Here is a 14,858-nt window from a genome sequence, read left to right as displayed (position 1 = left end):
TGCCAAGCTAGCTACAAGACATAATAATAATAATAATAATAATAATAATAATAATAATAATAATAATAATAATAATAATGTGTAGCATTACAAACGCGCTGATACTAATAACATCACTTGGGCATGCGACAGCTGTTTGCATGCCTTTTTATTTGTGTCCAGATTTTTTTGTGAAAGCCGGGACGTTAGTATATTGAATGCAGACACAATGCACCAGAGAAGGAAGCTAACAGTGCAGATATATCTGCATAATTATTTAACTGTGATGTACTGTTTTTTTTTTTTTTTTTTTTTTAATTAGACAGGAACAAACACTCAGTCAGGCTCTTAAAAGAGAGGACGTGCTTTTCATGCAATTGTTTCATAGCACAGGTTTTTTCTTTTTAATGCACTGTGTTTTTATCTGTACCGCGTAATTAAAGGGCGTCTTACAATTTACAGTATTCGTTAACAGGTATGTCTTGTGTGGATACAATGTTTTATATAATTTACCATGTAGATGATAGATGTATTTAATTTAACTAAAACATGAATAATTATAATCACGGTCCATAACTGATACCAGTAATTGCCATCGTAGCTTTTTTTGTGGACTTTCTGTGATTTCTTTTAATGTTTATAAAAAAAACAAAAAACGAAAATATTATATGGTAATATGGACATTCTGGCGAAACTAAACGTACAGGATGGCGCCGACAAAACGGGTAGCTTAGGACACGTGTAAAGTTTCAAAACAAAGTACAACTACACAAGACAGACAATATAATTTTGCAATATTAACAGTAACATAACACTATTAATGGAATCTTCGTATTATTTAAATACTGTATTTCAGCTGCGTTGTATACTTTTAAAAATGTTAATTAAAAAACAAATGTGTTTAGTGACAGTCCCTTACTTGCCCTACTGCTGACTGACAACTGTAGAAACCCCTGCGCAGCGGCTGGAGGCACAGCCAGTACAACTTTACACCAATCAAAGGAAAGGGGTTGGCTGGAGGCCTGAGTGCGCGCCTGCGTTGTGTGTCAGATTGTACTGGCGCGGGAGACCAAAACATTGAAACTTGCTGTAGCAGGTTGGTAAATAATGCCTCACAAAAATACTAATATTAAAGTGTAATTCATGAATAGGTTTAAGTTTGGAGACAGATGTGTTTGATTCGTCAAGAAATGTGTCTAGATTCTATTAAACGTAAACCTGTATTTTGTACGATACTTTATGCCTGTCAGTCTCACGTAGTACTAACGCGGATGTGTACATACATTATATATATATATAATATATATATATATATATATATATATATATATATATATATATATATATATGTGTGTGTGTGTGTGTGTGTGTGTGTGTGTGTGTGTGTGTATATATATGTATTTATTTATTTATTATTTGTGCGTAGAAGTTATAGTTTTAAAGGTTAAACGTTTTTCAAAAAGAAAATGTGTTTGGACAGTTGCGTGTGTAAGTTAGTTACACAATCATGTAATGTAGGTCGCACATTTTTTAGTGTTGTAGTCTTGTTAAAGTGTGCTGCTGTTGTTAAAACTGGACACAGCAGCAGGTGTGTAGTTTACCTTCTGGGATGGGCTGTGGTCCTTTGGCTGTTTTATGAGGGCTACCAAGACCGTTGATGAGTAAATATAATTGGGCCATACTGTACATGGCTGAGGATGCATTCTGACTCTGTAATTGCGTCATCCTTTTAGCTCCTTTATGAAATGGAAAATGAAGACTTCAGTCCTTCTCTCACGCCTCCTGTATCCCCCTACATTGTGGAGAGCTTGAGCGAGCTGAGCCATTCCAAGCCATCCTCATTCTGCTGTGTGTCGGACCACAACAGAGATGGGGGAAGACTCTTTTCTCCAGATGGATACATTGCAAGAGGATCCCTGAAGCGGTATGTGTGTGCACAGAGTTTTGTTTTTGTTTTTTGTTTTTTTAATTTTATTTTGCCATCCTTTTCAAAGCAACTTAAAACATACATTATTATAATATACTGGATTTTATACTTCAGAAACTAAAGTGGATGCAGGAATTACTTTTGAAATGAGAGATTACATCTCTGCAGTCACATCTTGGGAAACAAATTCAGTAATGAGCAAGATATGAATATACATGTTACAAATTGACTGCTGTGTAAATGAATCACGATACAGTACCTGTATGTGCACATCAGGTTATATGCACTGTAGTTACAGTAAATATGTACTGTACACCTCTGTCCATATTGGAATGGAAAACCAATACATATATTCATATTTACAAATGGCTAATTGTTATGAACCATAGTAGTAAAAATTGAACATTAACATTGTTTTTATGTATGTTTATAGACTTTTATTAAGGCTAGATCCCTCGCCTACTGATTATGAGACTGACACAGTGGACTTATTTGGTTTTCCCTGGGTGACTGAAACAGCACTGGTAGAGTCTACCAAGCTCCTCTTCGGTTTACTCAGGTAAAGAATTAATTGCACAACATATTTTTTTGGCAGAAGAAGCCTACTGTTGTCTACCTATGTGTAAGAACTAGAAACTAGGGCCCCATTCCCTACCCCAAGGTCTGTTTTTTTATTCACTCAGTAGTACCATATTCCCTCGAATTTAAGATGCACTTTTTGAACTTTTTTTTTGCAATTTAACAATAGCCTGCATCTTAAGTATAAGTACAGTAGTGATGTATGTATTAAAATCAACAGCTAAAGACGTGACTACTTGATAGGGCCGGGTTCGAAGGTTATTTTAATAGCAAGGAATTCGAAGGTAGTTTTAAACCTTCAAAGGTTCCTCAGGTGGCATTCACGCATAGTGGACAATATGTGAATACTATAAATCGCACATTAAATGTCACTCAAATGCAAAAATTGGATTTTTAGATTTGTGTAATGCAAATTACATAAAAGAAAGTTGTTGTATTAAAATCCACTACCAAATCTGGGGGAGGGGGGCTGTGAGGGGGGAGTACCTATCCATAGCAGTTGTAGTGGTTCATTAAAATATGTACTAAATTCCTGAAGACAGTGTAAGAGAAGTGCTATGGTAGAATATGTTTGAAACATACAAAATATACGCTGACACTTAGAATTTTAATTTCTGAGCACTGTCCCCACCCCGCCTAAGTTCGCTGCAGCTGGTGCAATGCAAGCTTACTGTATATGAGACACCACACAGTACCATTGTACCCTGGCCCCTCTTGTTCATATTGCATCATAAGAATATTACGTGTGCAGGTAGACCCTCGCAGTTAAAACAAAAAAACTAAGTACTACTCGTCCATATGTCTTTATTTCTCCTGGTGAACTACTGGTTGATTAAAAAAAGAGTTGTCTAAATGTTTAAAAATATAACTGCTATATGGTCAACACGAGACATAGCAAAGGTAATGCAATGTGTTTCTTGTACACTTTGCAGGTTTTTATCTAACACTAAGGTCTTGGCTGATGCATTTGAGTTGCATGGTGTTCTTCTTAATTATCTCATTCTGTTTTTCAGGCAGCAGTTACACAGATTAGAAAACCTGATTCAGTCAAGCTCACACGATTTTGGTAAATATTTGCAAACATATTGGTTACAAGCTCTAGAAACCTAAAACACAGATTTCTATGTGAAAAACCTATAGGATATTTTAACCAAGGCTATAATCTTCAAAATTGCAGTACATTTAAAAAGCTGCTGACATCTCATGAACCAGAATGTTTGAGGAAGAACTTCCTTGCAATAAGAATGTTATGTAGGTAACACTGCTGAAGTAAGTTGATAATTTCAGAATGTCTGTCTTAGATAACTTTCCTTCATTTTTACCCAAGGTATTTTAACAGATGCAGTTTTAGTTACTATTAATGTGCACTCCACCTCTGCATCATTTGGTTGTCAATATTAAACCCAGAGCTGTCATTCAAACTGGTTGAATGGACAGGTTGCTGTATATATACCCCTAAGCTTGTTGTAATATGTGTTGACAGTCTGTCTTGCTGGTGTTTTGTTATAAACTGAGATTTGTTACTATGGACAGGTGGTATTCTAAAAATTTACCATGGCATAAATTATATTCCTCTGTATGTGATCTTACTGTAGGCATTTTTTTTGTGTGAAATAGCCTAGATTTCCATTTTTGTCTTAAGAGCTGTGAAAAAGTAACCCATGCTGTAAACATGCAGTCCTTTAGGCCTTGAAATAATACTGACTTTCAATTGTGTTCTCCAGGACAAGCAAGCAGTGTTCATTTTGAGGCTGAAGAAATAAGAAATCATTGTGTGACGTTTCTTCTGTATGTGAAAGTTTTTATTTCAAGGTAAGTTCGAAGGATGGTGGCCTATATTTGGAGTCCATTCAGTATGGACAACAGGAGGTTATACATCACCAACAATGCATGCAAATCTTTTTTAGTGTATTTGTGTCTTTAAAGGCATGTGTAAATGCTACGATTATTAGTGAAGGCCATGTTGAAAATTATATAATATCTTAATTGGTGTTTCATGTAAAATGTTATTGTAGAAACATGTCAACATCTCATTTTTACCTTGCATTTTAAAGCTGTTCTCCACTTACATGTGGCATTCACAAAACCAGGATGAATGCTTGTGATAATGCTCCTGTCACCACTTCGCTGTTTCATTTATAATTGAACAACTTACGCCCTTTATATTGTTTTTTGGTTATTTATATAAAAATTGTTCACTTACCATATTTGGATGGCTACATCACGCAAGGGACCCGTTGCTTCCCCTCAATCCACACAGGAGAGGAAGCATATCAAGAGGTCACTGAGCTCCGATGATTGGGACGTCTGCTTGGCAGAGGTTGCACGCACTTTCCGTGGATCAGTTCAGGAAGCAATTGGCACGGCTTTGCGGCCTGTGATTCGAAATATAACCGAAACAGCTACTATCCTCAACGCTCTTAAACAGGAGGGTTTTGATATTGCTTCCTCTATGAAACAAGTAACTGCCAGGCAGGGTATCACCAGAGCTGATCTTCGACAACAGAAACACAAAATCAATCAGTGCAACGCACATATTGATGCTATGCAGGATAAGATGGCGGTCCTTGAGGACAGAAATCGTTGCTGTAACGTCAAACTGGTGGGGATTCCGGAAGGCGATGACCCCATCCACTTTCTTCAGCTGAAAATCTAGCATTGGTTTCCAACCCTGAAGTCCTAAGATGACCACCTGTGACAGGACGGCGTGTGTGGTGACGTCAGGACAGATGCAGGAAGCAAAACAAACAAGGTAGTACTGCATTTGAAGACAAGATGTGCGCCATTTATTAAAGATACAAAAATAAAAACAAAAATTCAAACAAAAACAATTCATGAACACAAAACAAAACTTATATAGGTCAGGCTGGGCAATCGCCTTCACTGTTCCTATTCTTTTACTTTTAAATGTCTTTCTCCTCTCGCTCTCCCATTGTCCACTTCCGAACACCCCCCCCTGAGTGAGTGAAAACATGCTGCTTTTGGGCAGCTGTACTGAGACTCGATTGCTAATCAGTCTCTTATGTGTGTTTGCTGTCACTGCCATGAAGAGGAGGGCCTTTGAAGTGAGAGCGAAGCTTCGCTCCCAGGGAGTGGACAATTTCTTGGTGTATCCAGCTGTTTTGAAGATTAATCATAGAGGGGAGCATCTGTCTCTCACTGCGCTTCACATTCCCTAGCCCAGATGGAACGTCGGTATCGATGGACAAACTTTGCTCTGGATTACTAATTTTTGTAACTTCATGGTATGGAAGTGGAAACATTTTGCTCCTTTTATGATTGACAGTGACCTATCAGGTTTGCACATTTACACTTGCTGTTTCTTGACATTAATCTAGTCATTATGTGGGGTCTGGGTGGGGGGGGGGGTTGTATTGAGAACCCTGTTAAGAATACTGCTGCATTTCATTATTGGTAATTTGGATACTTGACACTTTATTTCCACAGTCTGTACTCTAATTATTATTATCTGCCTAAACATTGAATACTTGGGCTACTAGGTTATATGCATGTTGTGTATGGTTGTTCAGTTTGCGGTTTCCTGTTCGCGAGGTGGTTTGGCTCACAGCAAGTTCCTTCAGGGTAATCTGGTTCACGTTGACATTGTTGGGTTGGTTGGGGAGGTGGAAGTATTGAAGAGGAGGCTGAGATTTGGAGATTTAGGGGTAGATGGGGAGCGGAACCAGCGAGTGAGAGGGAGTACTTATGTTAACTTTGGTCTGATATGCACTGTGCTCCCTCTATCACCTTACATTTTTGTAACCATGCTCCCGTCTCAGTTTATTTTGCTGCTTTTTTGTCATTGCTATGCTGCTGTCCTATATGATTTTGCTATATGATGAATGCCGAGTTGGGGATCTTTTTTGTTCTCTGTGCTGCCTTTTTTACTCGTTTGTTCTCCGTGATCTTTATCTCTATTTTTTGACCATGGCTGGTGTTGTCATTAATTCCTGACATTTGTGAGGGGGCAATCATCCTGTAAAGAGAGCACAGTGCTTAGATTATCTTTTAAGAAAAAAGGTTGATATTTTGCAGGAAGCTCAACTGATGCTTGTTTTTAAAATAAACATTACAAGGTAATTGCATAAGTATCCTGTAATATTTTGTGGTTTGTGAAGTCCACAGAGATCTAAAATATATTAAACTCGGACCACGCCCCTATGTCATACACTTTCAATTTTTCATTCTTTTGGAAAGATCTACAACTTGGCTACACTTAGCCATCGCTAACACAATGCCAGCATGGGATACAGCTGCTGATTTAAAGAGGCACGGTTGTTTGAGTAAGATCAAGTGCATATTACAGCATTTCCCCCTAGGATAACTTTTATTCAGTTAATTAAGATAAAAAGATATATTCTTTAGTTGATATTTTAGTTTTAATAGTTTTGTTGTATCTTCTTGTAATATTTTTGTATTTGTCTTGTGATATTTTTTTAATTTGTATTGTCTCCTCCATTTCCCTCTTCCCAAGGGGTGGGGAAAAGAAAGGAAAATGAAATAAATTAATTGTTCACAAAAAAAGTATTTCATGTGTTTTATGCAGAATAATGCATGGGGTAGTGTGTGATATGAGAATTTAATGGCCACCATGAGGGTAGGTATTACATTCTCATTTATCACACAGTACCATGCAGTATTTGTTTACAATCTCCTGGTGGGCATTTTTTTGCTGGTGTTATGGAGCACGAGTTTCCCATAATGACCGGTCAATTATTACAGGAGTTATCGACTGGATAAGCCCATTGAAAAAAATTGCTCACCAGTTATTATAACCTTGTAATAATACCTGTTTATCTGTATCCATCCATGAGTCATCCACCAGGTGACTTGAAGCAGTTGTTTCTTTAATCTGGTAGGTATTTGGAGCCTTCTAGGGGTGTGGACAATAGTACAGTACATCCTTATGAGAAGCTAGAAGCCGAGCTGCCCTCAGTCCTGCTGGGGGAACTTCATGCCACTGTGCTGTACATCGGGAATCTTCGAGATCTGCCCAGTAACATCCAGGGGGCTTTCTCAATACAGAACCAGGGAAAGGTGAGATACAGTTGTTTGTCTGAAAGATGATGTTGTCTAGACTGTGTTAATTGCTTACAATTTAGACATTAGTCAGGCCAATATGCATGTTGGTTCAAGTAGTGCTGTAACAAACATTTTCTTATTTTGAATATTCTTTCAAAATGTCACCAAAAGTAAATTTTATACCATGTTACAGAAAAACTCTGGAGGAATAGAAACATGCTACACCATCAAATGACCTATTAGGGAAAGGCAAGAAACACCCCATTGTACAATGTGTGTGTGTTATGTATTTCAAGTCATTCATGCATTGGTTTCCTTCAGTGACTAGTCAGAATCATTTTTTTTTTTTTCTTTTTTTGTACTGTACAGTTTGTGCAGAAAGCTGTAGAGATTGGATTTTACTTTTAATTGTATTTCTGTATTAACACATGTTTTGTTATTTTAAAGCTGTTGCCTCCATCCTGGCACTTGTTGCACCTCCACCTAGATATCCATTGGTCAATCCTTGAAATTCTTCATTTATTGGGAGAGAAGATGCTTGGTAAGTTTTGTTACTGTAACTACAGTAAAATGTGTACTTGCTGTACTCTTCAAGTCAAGCCATCATAGCTGTTGTGAATCCCAGTGCACTTTTCACTTGTTTCTAGTGTATACATGTTTAAGCTAACTGTAGTGTCCTAAACTGTACAGTTTTAAATTATGATATTTATTGATGCTGAAAAAATGGGTGGGTGGGGCTTACATTATTGATAAACGTCTAAGTTGTTAATTTCTGATTTGGTAACATTATTGGGTTTGTTTTTTTCCTCTTAAATATACTGATAATGAATTGATAAATAGAATAGTATTTTTAGTTTACTGAGTTTACTGTACAAATATCTATAGACATGGAAGCCTTCCAACTGTAGTGTAACGTTTATAAATACAGCCTTTGTATGCAGTCATTGCTTTACTGTTAAATTATTAAAAACATTTTCTAGGTCCAAGTTGCAATTCCATTTTTCATTTTTTTTTTGTATTTTTTTTTTTTCACTTGTGTTTTCACTGACTGGTGTTTTCAGGTCAAGTAGTTTATGCTCATCAGTTCATGAACCAAACTGGGGAAAACCTCACCAATATCAGCCTCTTTGAGGAACACTGCACCCATCTCCTGTGTGACCTTATTGGTTTTGCAATAAACAAGTACACCAAGGTACTGTCCTTTTTTTGCTTCTGCGTTTTTTTTTTTTTTTTTTTTTTTTAATCAACTGTTTTTTGAAGTTATGGATGATGGAATAACTATCCCTGTATTTGTATTTGAAAAAAAAGTTATTTAGCATCACTGTGAATGGAGCTCATGTGTTCTTGTCAATTGGCTGCTACTGCATTTCAACTACTAATATCTCATAAACCAAAATTGTGGCTTTGATATAAGCCCAGTGGAGAGGATCTAGATTAATCTCAACCCTACAAGGTATAAATTAAGAAGATAGGCTGAACCTATTTAAGTTTAGGGGGAAGTCCTTAAAATTCTTAACCATTTAAGGTACAAGGGACATACACTGCTGTGCAAAAGTCTTAGACATGTTGCATTTTTCTACTCTGATGCATTATGAGCATCAGCAATTTACTCAAAGCATCCACTAGCATTTTCTACTATTATAACAACCTTGAGGGAGAAACATTGATTTTCAATGTGTGGTATCCGAAGCATAATCAACAAGTATAGAGAAGCACCATTGACAAACCCTGGAAGACCCAAAAAACTGTCTAACAAAGATTAGCAATACTTGAAGATAATAAGTGTTGAATTGAGAACAGAACTGGCAGAAGGCACACGTGTTGTTGTCCATCCGTCAACAGTCCAAAGCACCTTTGACCATTTTTCCATTGTCCAATTTCTGTGTTCTTGTGCATATTAGTTGTGTTTCCCTTTTGATGGACAGCGACGCTTGTGCCTTCTGCCAGTTCTGTTGCAGGAGATACAAAACATACCGGTACAAAAAGAGTCATGTTTTTGCTACCAAGTCATTGGGATGCTATAGAAACCCATTGGGCAAAGTCCTGGGGTCAGTACACTACTTAGGAACATTTTCTTTGTATTTGCATTGTTTTTTACTGTCTCCTGGAATTTTGAAAGATGTTTTGTATGTAACAGAGTTGAATTATTGTTTTAAAGTTATGATCATTGTCTTTAGGTCAGACCAACTGATGCTCTGACAAGCTGCCATTATCTGTGCAACTGTACGAAAGAACTCTGGGTAATGATTATCCATCTTCTCGACCACAGAAGCAAAGCATCTCACACAGAGGTAGGCTGGGAATGTTAACGAATAAACATTTAAAACATTTAATAAAGAATCTGAAGACATCCTCTTGAAGATGTTTCATAACAAGAATGCATAATGAGTAAAATCAAAGCAGTTAGCAGTGAACCTTGATGATTTTTCAAAACTAAGGATTTGTTTAATCAAATAGTGGTAGTTTTTTTTTTTTTTTTTTTTTTGAAGCACATAAATTGATGCTGTTGAGAATGTTATGTTTGTAAACTCGATCAATAAAATTGTTACATGCTGTTGCTTTTGTATCTCAAGGGATGTTATTTTCAGCCTAATTGGACTTCAGAAGCACATTTTATGAAAAATAAAGGTATAATCTTGAGGTTCAGAAAATGGTCTCCCTTTTGCGTTCATTTTAAAAACTATATATAGTAAAGAAATAATTGGAACTGGCTGCTTATTCATTATTAGTTGTCTTATTTTTTTTAATTTATTTTGCATCAAAATACAAGAAGATTTCAATAAAATCAAAGCACTGGACCACATAGAAAAAATATACACTACTGGTCAAAAGTTTTAGAACACCTCCATTTTTCTAGTTTTTATTGAAATTTACGCAGTTTAATGTCTAAATGTACTCTGAAATTAAAGCATAGAACAAGTAAACAATTGGAGATAAAAAAATAAATTATGGAATCATTTTATTTAACAAAATTTAATCTAAATTTTTGACTCAAAGTAGCCACCTTTTGCAGATATAACAGCAGAACACACTTGTGGCATTCTTTCTACAAAGAAAATCAGATATTGTTCGGAAAGTTCTTCCCAGCACTGTTACAGAAGTTCCCACAAATGTGTTCCACTTGTAGGTTGCTTTGCTTTCACCCTTCTGTCCAGTTCATCCCAAACCTGCTTGATGGGGTTTAAGTCTGGAGACTGTGCTGGCCATTCCATGATTTGAAGCGTACCGTCTTGTTCTTTTCTTCTAAGGTAGTTCTGACATAGCCTGGAGGTATGTTTTGGGTCATTATCTTGCTGTAGGATGAACCCCTGACCAACTAGGCTTATACCAGAGGGTATTGCATGGCGCTTCAAAATGCTGTGGTAGCCGTTTTGGTTCAGGGTGCCACTCACTCTGCAGGTCGCCTACTCTGGATCCAACAAAAGAGTCCCAGACCATCATGCTTCTTCCTCCATGTTTGACAGTTGCTGTCACACACCGAGGAACCATCCTTTCCCCTACTCAGCAGTGTACAAAAACCCTTCATGATGAACCGAAGATTTCAAATTTTGATTCATCGGTCCATAAGACCTTCTTCCAGTCTTTGGTAGTCAACTGGCGGTGCTTCATGGCCCAGACAAGCCTGTTTTTCTTATCTTAGCAATGGCTTTCTACTGCCACTCGACCTGTCAAACCTGCAGCGTGAAGTCTTCTCTTCACAGTTGAAACTGAGACTTGCTTACTTCGACCAGTGTTAAGCTGTGCTGGAAGCTGTTGTCCTTTGAGCCACCTTTCACGCAAGCTGTTGACTCTCAGAAACTTATCTTCTGAATCTGTTGTGGCTTTCGGTCTGCCAGACCTCTTCCTGTCAGAGTTTCCTCCAGTTTCCAAGTGCCTTTTGATGGTGTCGGAAACTGTACTCACTGAGACCTTGGCTTTCTTTGCAATTTCTCTAAAGGAAAGACCTACACTTTTAAGGGTTATAATGGTCTGTCTGTCTTCCTTTGTTAATTGCCTTTTTCTCTCCATTATGATAGCAATATACTACTTCCTGCAGTACAATACTGTCCAAATAATGCTTTAGAGGGTGTAGTAACAGTCTGTTCCAACACTGCTTTTATACAGACAGGGTTTGTAAGTAATCAACAAAAGTTGGGACGCCTGTAGGAATTGTTAGCATCAACTTTCAAGGCTTAATTTACTTCTATTGCTGCAGAAGATCTGTAAGTTGTTAACCCATAACTTGTTCCCTGAAAAATGACTTTTTGTGTAACTCTAAAATGTACATTATTTTTCAGTTTTTGGTAACCTAAACTTTTTTTTTAACCTCTGGCAGTTTACCGCTTACCTTTATACCATCAGGTTATTCACTGGAACTACTTAAGTTTCAATAAAAATTGGAAAAATGGTGGTGTTCTAAAACTTTGACCGGTATTGTAGGTTACTTCTGTCATTTACTGTATGCTGGAGCTACTGTAATGCTTTTCCATAGTAAATATTGACTTGCTTAGAAAAGGGTGGCCACAAATAACAGAAGTAATAGATGACTGTGACATCACACATACAACGCTATATATTAAGAATGTTTGATGCAAGTTTAATCTCTTAAACTCTCCACTAGCCGGAGTACCATGTTCTGTACAGTATTATTTTTTTTGCTCTGTTGTAACCATGTCAGTATATCTTTTATTGAGGTGTTTGCTTCATTTGTTTTTTCATTTGTTATATAACTAGTTCTTCTGGAGTTATTTGAACAAGCTGCTAAGGATCCTCCTGGAGGGAACAAATGTGGACGAAACACGGCAACATTTCACTGCACACTGCAAGGACCCACTGGGCTTCAGCTGGTGGCTTGTTACACACCTGGCAGAGCTCTATCAGTACAGTTTGAATGGGGCTGTAGAAGGAAAGGTAATTTTGAGCAGGGAATTGATTTTTACAATGTTCTGTAGAAGTTATGAAGAATAATTTCTAAAGTCACTGACCTATTTTATGTATGTGTATATATAGATAAATATATATATATATATATATATATATATATATATTATATATATATATATATATATATATATATATATATATATATATATTATATATATATATATTATTGGAATTGGAGTACTAAATTACAGTGCTCCATTTTTATAACGTAGAACCAGTTTTAAGGAGGAATGATTGTGGCTCCTATTTGTCACAAAAGGCTATTCCACTAGACCTTTCATTCTCATTATAAGGCGGAGCACAAATAGCATGATCTCATAACTATGAGTGATAACTATAGCTTGATAATGGGTGGAGCATTGTATTTGCACGTGAGCTGAATCATGGCGTTGCCAAGTAGATTCGTGATGGTTTACATTATTGGTGCTCATGCTGGGTTTTCTATTTTTCTACATTGATACACACGCACACTAGGTAAATTGTTAAAGCTGTTCTGTGGTTTTTTGGTTTTGTTTTGTATTTTTCAGAAGGTAGAAGATAACTGGAGTTTTGTTGAAGAACTTTTGAAACGTTCTTGTGATAATCAGGTAAATATAGCGTGTATACATATAGTTTTGTTTTGTAGTGAACACTATTTGTACTTGGTTTCTTTAGTGCTTCCATAATTTTGAGTGCGTTTTAAATCTTTATACAACACATCACATACTGGAAAAATAGTGATGATGGTTGTAATTTGTAAAACTGCAGGGAGGTGGGACTCTTCAGATATACACATTTAGTTTATAACCTTTAACCTAACATTTTCCTAAACATTATGTTTCATTGTATTGGTTCCAGGAAAACCACTTTTGCTGCGTTACATACCAACCTCTTGTCCCCTTCTATGATTATTTGGGTGGTGGGGGTCACCATTTCAACGTGGGTGCTGCTGATATTTTATACTGTTGTTTTTAAATAGAATTTGTATACTTATTTATTTTATTAATGTTCCAGGGAGGTGTCTTAGAGGAGCAATTACGAATGCATCTACAGTGCTGCTTGACATTATGTCGATTGTGGGATTTCAACGTCAAAACAGTTACATGTCTTTGGGAATATTACAGTAAAAACCTGGTAGGTAAATGGCAATTACCAAACCATGTTGAATAGTGCAAATCAGTTGTGCATAAAGATCAAGTTGGTAGGAGTCGAAAAAATACAGTGTTATATTTACACACTCGTTGTTCCAAAACATTCCTGTCATGTTTTGTTTCACTGTTCTATCCTGTCATTTTTTTAACAGTTTTTATTCTGCTTTAAAAGCCAGAACGGAATGTAGTTTAAAGTAATTGGCTTTGGAATTGTTTGAGAGAGAATTCATGATGATCTGCAATTAGCATCTAAAAAACAACTTGCACCGAGCTGTATTTTAATAGCTATTGTTTTACAACGCAGGCCTTGACTCAGATGAGGCTACCGTCTGATGTTCAGGACATGCGTAACTGGCTGTTATTTGAAAACCATATGCAAAACCATTTGCATCCTGGTTAGTTGTCCTTATCCTGCGTAAACCTTTGATTGGTGCACTCCAATATCTCTCCTTCTTATTTGCTTCCCGCTCCAGAATAATGCCTTTACCATCCCCTGGCTGGGTTTAAAAGGCCTGATGAGTGTGAGTAAAACCCCGTTCTCCATGCTGGAGCTGGTGAAGAGTTGCTGCAGTGAACAGCAAAGTCCTGATCTTTACAGGGTGGCAAACAGCTTTCAGATATTCCTTCGTATAGTGGCCCTGCAGATGAACAAGGAGACAACCGGGACTCATCCATGGAAGCAGATTAAAGGAAGGTACTGGGATGTCATTTTTTCACAGTACTACTGTTTTATTTTGCTTTTTTCTATCACTTAAATGTGTCTGCGCTTCTTTCTAGAAGTATTTTGAAAGACAGTGAGATGTACATGGTAATGTTCCCATTTCTTTAATAAAAAATACACATGTAAAGTGTTTAAGCTAATGTATATATATATTTTTTGTTTTCTAATGCATTATACATTTGTGCTTTTGTCCTGTCTGACTGGGTAAATGAAAATAAGTTGCTTAAACCATTTTGCTATTTTAGATTTGTAGGAATGTACCTTATTTGACTGCAGATTTTGTTTTAACATGGTGGCCTAAACCACATCACTGGGGATAACATTTTAGCAGAATATCTGAAGGAGGTCTGAGCTCTGTCACTGGAGAGCTAGCTGTTTGTGATCCACACCACAAACACATTTCGGTTTGGCTCGGAGAGCTCTCTGTGTGGGGTGTGTGTGTGTGCAGCAAAGGCTTTACATTCCAAAATTACTTTAAATGCTGCCAGTTGAGTCTGATTCCAAAGCCTGCAATGGATAATACAATGGAATCGACTAAATTACCCCAGATTATATGCAGTTTTTCTTCTCGTTTCTC

General features: G+C 36.9%; 1 protein-coding gene across 1 annotated transcript in view; it reads left to right on the top strand.

The window, feature by feature from the left end:
* The first annotated feature begins 1,008 nt into the window (after positions 1 to 1,008).
* The window catches only part of mms22l (MMS22-like, DNA repair protein), a 48,990-nt gene continuing 35,140 nt past the window's right edge, over positions 1,009 to 14,858 (top strand). The window contains exons 1-13 of the mRNA XM_041253226.1: positions 1,009 to 1,075; positions 1,713 to 1,903; positions 2,340 to 2,465; positions 3,499 to 3,551; positions 4,210 to 4,297; positions 7,345 to 7,522; positions 7,955 to 8,048; positions 8,569 to 8,699; positions 9,685 to 9,798; positions 12,221 to 12,397; positions 12,958 to 13,017; positions 13,424 to 13,543; positions 14,034 to 14,254. Coding sequence (XP_041109160.1) covers positions 1,725 to 1,903; positions 2,340 to 2,465; positions 3,499 to 3,551; positions 4,210 to 4,297; positions 7,345 to 7,522; positions 7,955 to 8,048; positions 8,569 to 8,699; positions 9,685 to 9,798; positions 12,221 to 12,397; positions 12,958 to 13,017; positions 13,424 to 13,543; positions 14,034 to 14,254 — 1,541 coding nt within the window. The 5' untranslated portion in view covers positions 1,009 to 1,075; positions 1,713 to 1,724. The remainder of the gene's footprint in view (positions 1,076 to 1,712; positions 1,904 to 2,339; positions 2,466 to 3,498; positions 3,552 to 4,209; positions 4,298 to 7,344; positions 7,523 to 7,954; positions 8,049 to 8,568; positions 8,700 to 9,684; positions 9,799 to 12,220; positions 12,398 to 12,957; positions 13,018 to 13,423; positions 13,544 to 14,033; positions 14,255 to 14,858) is intronic.

The sequence above is a fragment of the Polyodon spathula genome, chromosome 6 (assembly GCF_017654505.1).
Source record: "Polyodon spathula isolate WHYD16114869_AA chromosome 6, ASM1765450v1, whole genome shotgun sequence".
NCBI lineage: Eukaryota > Metazoa > Chordata > Actinopteri > Acipenseriformes > Polyodontidae > Polyodon > Polyodon spathula.
This window is presented reverse-complemented; position numbering and strand designations above follow the sequence as displayed.